Source organism: Chaetura pelagica, unplaced genomic scaffold (assembly GCF_000747805.2).
Source record: "Chaetura pelagica isolate M959 unplaced genomic scaffold, ChaPel_1.0 scaffold20, whole genome shotgun sequence".
In the NCBI taxonomy this organism is placed as follows: Eukaryota; Metazoa; Chordata; class Aves; order Apodiformes; family Apodidae; genus Chaetura; species Chaetura pelagica.
The window spans coordinates 2,695,846-2,700,116 of record NW_009951958.1 but is presented as its reverse complement, the minus strand read 5'-3'; the positions used below and the strand labels follow the sequence as shown (position 1 = coordinate 2,700,116).

The following is a 4,271-nucleotide window of genomic DNA, read 5'->3' as shown; positions in this document are numbered from 1 at the left end:
GGGCGGCTCGCGGGGAGCCCGCGCCACCGCTGTCCTCCATGGAAGGGGGACGGGAGCCAGGGAGCAGCCACTGGCCCCAGGGTGGAAGATGCAGGGCCGAAGCCCCCAGCTGAGCATGGAGCTGAACAGTGAGTGTGCGGCTAAAAGGGGGGACGGGAATGAGCAGGAGGGGACGTGGCCTTGGCAGTGGGCATCGTGCCCACGCAGCCAGAGCATCCCCCACGTGGACAGCCCAGGAGGTGAGTCCCGCAGGTGGTGGTGCTGGTTTGGTTGGACATGGCCACTACTGGCACACAAGGGCAGCTGAGCATCTTTCCATGCGCAGCCTTGGGGAATGGGCTGTGCCAAGGACCTCTGGGGAAAAGTGCCAAGGTGGGCAGATGCCTTTGGAGAGGAGGTGCCTGCTGCCAGGATGGGCAGACATCAGGCACAGCAGCCGCGTGGCTGAGAGGTGCCCGGGGCAGCCACGTGCTGGCAGGCCAGTCCTCGGCCGGAGCAGATGTAAGCTTCAGGATGCTGCAGCCAGGGATTCCCCAAAGCGCACGTGACGGCCAGAGCTGCTCCTGGCACAGACTGGGAGGGCTGGCCCTGCTCTGCACAGGGAGCGTGGCTCTGCTCCCTGTCTGCAGTGCAGCCTGGAGCTGAGCCCAAGAACCTGGCACAGACGCAGCTGTGCAGCCCCTCAGCATGCACCACCAGCACAGATAGCCCAGCTCTCCCCAGAGACCACCAGGCCCCTGTGCTGACTGACCACAGGGCACCAGGCCCTCCTCAGCACCCTCAAACCCCTCTGTTCCCCTACCAAGGCCCCTAGTGGGCTAGGGCGAGAGGTTGCTGTCACAGGCACAGCCCTGGGTTGGAGCTGCCCAGGCTTACCCTGTCTCCCCCAGGTCTGCTCCTCCTCACATCCTTCCTCTTGCACCTGGAAGAGGGCCATGCCAGTCCTACACGGCTGGTGTGTGACAACAGACTCATCCAGAAGTACATCGGGGAGGCCAAGGAGATGGAAAAGAGAGCGGTGAGTATATGGTCCCTTTCAAAACCCAAGGCCAGAGAGGGGCACAACTCCTGGTATCTCATCTCACCATCTCCTTTCCCCCTAGGGCCAGTGCCAGGCACTGCCCACACTCAGCTGCCCTATGGTGCTGCCCTTGGTGGACTTCAGTCTTCAGCAGTGGAAATCCAAATCGGTGAGAGGGGCTAGGAGGATGGTGCTGGCACGCATGGGGGTGGAGGAGGAACCCCCCATGGTAACCACAGGCACCAGAAATGCTGAACAAGATGCCTGTGGGCATACCAGCTGGCACAGGGAGGTGGAGGACACTATCCAGACCTAGGGTGGGCAGAGGAATAAATTGGGGTTCAGCCTCCTCATTGCCTGCTCCTCTAGAACGAGACCAAGAGGCGGGAGATCCTCTGTGACCTGGCACTGCTGGTGGGAGCTGTGACGGGAGCCCAGGGCCAGGTAACCCAGGAGTGTGGGGCCAGGCAGCTGAGCCAGCTGTACCGACACGCCAACTCCTTCCTGCTGCTCCTGCAGACCTTCTGCTGGGAGGTGAGCCCTTCCCCATACCACCCAGGCAACCCCGGTGCCGGCTGTGCTGGGCTGGGTACAACTTTGTCAGCCCCTGCCCCTCTCTTGCCCTCAGGCAGGGCCCTGGGAGCCAGGCTGCTCCCCACGTTCCATGGAGCAGACCCAGATCACGGGGATCTTCCTCACCTACCGGCTGCTGGTGCAGGGCAAACTGCGCTTCTTCTTCCATGACCTGGCCAAGGACTTGTGCCAGTAAGATCAGGGGGGTGGCAGAGACCACCTGTGCAGGGCCCGGTGAGGCTGCACACCGGGTTCATCACCCCCCATCCCAGGGCAGAGCAATCCTGCCAGGCACCTAGCTGGGCTGTGGGTACCCAGGAAGATGCCCGAAGGAAAGGGTTGGCTCCTCAACCTTCAGCGACCGAGCGGCCCATGGAAGCAGGGAGCAGCAACACTCCTGTGCCAGCAGGCACAGGCACTTCTACTGTGAATGCTTTACAATTAAAAGAGCTATTTTTCTAAAGCGTTGTTTTGGCTCCTCCTTTTCCCCTGCAGCCCTGGCAGGGGGACAGCAAGAGGCAGCCCCTCGGGGTCTCTCCCAATGCCCAGCTCCCTCCTGTGGCAGCTGCCCGCTCTGCAGGGCAGAGGGACCCTTGGGCACCAGGTCCCCCATTCCTTGCCCCCCTGCACCCACCTGCCTGCCCCCCAGCCTCCTTGTGTCCAGCGGGGCAGCAGAGAAAACCTCAAGGTAGGTTTGGGCTGCCCATCATTTTGGAAAGTGGTGTGAACCCCTTTGTCCCCCCTGCAGGTGTACCCACTCCCTGTCAGCCTCATCTCTCAGCCAGCAGAGCCACATCTAGAAAACAACAATTTAATCAAAAACAGGCCCAGCTGGCCTAAAGGTAGATCCAAGGAAGTGGTTCCCAGGCCCAAGGCAGGCCAGCAGCTGTCCCAGTCCAGCTGTCTCAGCCCAGTGCCGGGGATGTGCCTGCTTTTGAAGGCAGACGTGGGAGGAGATGCACAACATGGTCTCCACTCAGCTGTCAGGCTCCTCTCTCCATGCAGGAAGCAGCTGTGAATCCCAGCAGGAGTCAGAAGAAGCTGGGATGAGGAAGGAGACTGCCCCTTTCTCTCCCTTCTCCAGAAGAGCTGGGCAGGAGGGGTGCTGAGGCAGGATCTGGGGTCACAGGGCTGTCTGCTCACCAGGAGAATGTCTCTGAGCAGCCCCAGGAGGCAGGTCTCCTAGAAGGCCAGCTTCTTCATCAGCAAGTAAACCCGAGAATCCACTTCAAACCCGTGCAGGTTGTTGGCATCTCCCTGCAGCCGCATGAGCAGCCCCCCATAGGACACGTAGGCAGAGCTGGGGTGGGAGAAAAGGAACAGTGAGAGCTGGGAATCCCACAGGAGAGTCAGTACCTAGTACCTCCCCCATGCCAATCTCCCCCCAGCAAGCACTCACAGGCGTGTGGCTGCTTCAGTGGAGGTCTCATCCCCCTCAATCCGGTACACCTTGCCGTACATCACGTACTCAAACTGGTCTGCCCTGCGACGACACAGCAGGGTCAGAGCAGAGGCACAGCTATGTGCTCCCTCACAGGAGCATCCTCTGGGACAGAGCACCTCACAGCCCCTCAGCACTTCTCCCTCGCCCACCCCTGCCCAGGCCCCCGTACCTGGAGGGCCGGTCGTCCGTGGGGTTATACTCGCCATCATCCAGGGTGCCGTCTTCATACAGGGTGCTGGCGATAACCAGCCGGAACTTGTCCCCTGGGAGGAGAGGGCAGAGGAGCAGGGAGAGGCTTGTGAGAAACAAGAGAGAGATCACACTGGATCATCTGTTTCCCTGATCCCCACAGACATTGGTCACCACCATGAAAACCAGAGGCACCAGGAGACCACTGCCAGTGTCTGCATGAGCCACATGTGAGACTCAGCAGCACCAGTTCCAGCTCTTCTGTGCTTCACTGAGGCAAGACTCTCTTTTCCACCTGCTTGGTATATTTAGCCACAGAAACTAATTTCAAAAAGTCTCTCTTAAAGCTTGGTTGCCACCAGCTGAGGCAGTTTCCCTAGACAACATCTCTGGGGAAAAAGCTGCAGATGAACCCAAACAGATACAGTGAGGTGACCCAGAATCCAGCTCAGCCCCAGCACACTGCAAACATCCCGCATCTCCTGTGATATGGGGACAGCACAGGGCCCCGTGCAAGTCTGAGAGAGCTCATTCCTTCAGTGTCTCCCCGCTGGGCATTTGCCTCTAACCTCACTCCAACCTGGCACACTCTGGACTAGCAGCCCAATGGCTTACCGAGGTCCACTGGGTAGATCTGGATGTTCACATCCAGGATGAGGTCCATCTTGAAAGACTCACTCTCGCAGTGCAGGCGGGACACTGGGGAGAGCAGCAGAGTCAGGGGTACGGGCAGAGCAGATCCCAGGGGCTGGGCAGGGCAGGGTGTCAGGGCCAGGCCACTCTTCTCCCTCCGTTTGCACTCGAGATACACGGGAGGAAGGAGGTTTTACAGCACTCGGGGACGGAGGGAGCGGACCGAGGTGTGTGCCCAGGCCGGGAGAGGGGCAGAACAGGGGGCGGGAGAACGGACCGTGCCGGGGCCGCACGGAGGGGCCGAGCGGGGAAAGAGCACGAGGAGGTCGGTGCCAGACGGTGGCAAAGGGACGGGGCAGAGGGGCTGCTACCGGCGGGCAGGTCTGAGAAGGGACAGGGACCCCCGGGAGG

General features: G+C 60.8%; 2 protein-coding genes across 3 annotated transcripts; one reads left to right on the top strand and one right to left on the bottom strand.

The window, feature by feature from the left end:
• The first annotated feature begins 115 nt into the window (after positions 1-115).
• On the top strand, positions 116-2,612 carry THPO (thrombopoietin). Its single transcript, XM_010000113.1, has 7 exons — positions 116-128; positions 891-1,018; positions 1,104-1,190; positions 1,391-1,555; positions 1,650-1,786; positions 2,244-2,282; positions 2,600-2,612. The coding sequence occupies exons 1-7, from the start codon at positions 116-118 to the stop codon at positions 2,610-2,612; spliced, it is 582 nt and encodes a 193-aa protein (XP_009998415.1).
• Positions 2,613-2,776: 164 nt separating this feature from the next.
• On the bottom strand, positions 2,777-3,918 carry POLR2H (polymerase (RNA) II (DNA directed) polypeptide H). Of its 2 annotated transcripts, XM_009999466.1 has the most exons (4): positions 3,843-3,918; positions 3,208-3,301; positions 2,994-3,077; positions 2,777-2,894 (listed from the first exon to the last, which is right to left on the bottom strand). In XM_009999466.1, exons 1-4 carry the CDS (start codon positions 3,889-3,891, stop codon positions 2,777-2,779), a joined length of 345 nt encoding a protein of 114 aa, XP_009997768.1. In that variant the 5' UTR covers positions 3,892-3,918. The 2 variants fall into 2 exon arrangements, with proteins under 2 accessions (XP_009997768.1, XP_009997775.1); XM_009999473.1 differs by lacking the exon at positions 2,994-3,077.
• Between the last annotated feature and the right edge of the window lie 353 nt (positions 3,919-4,271).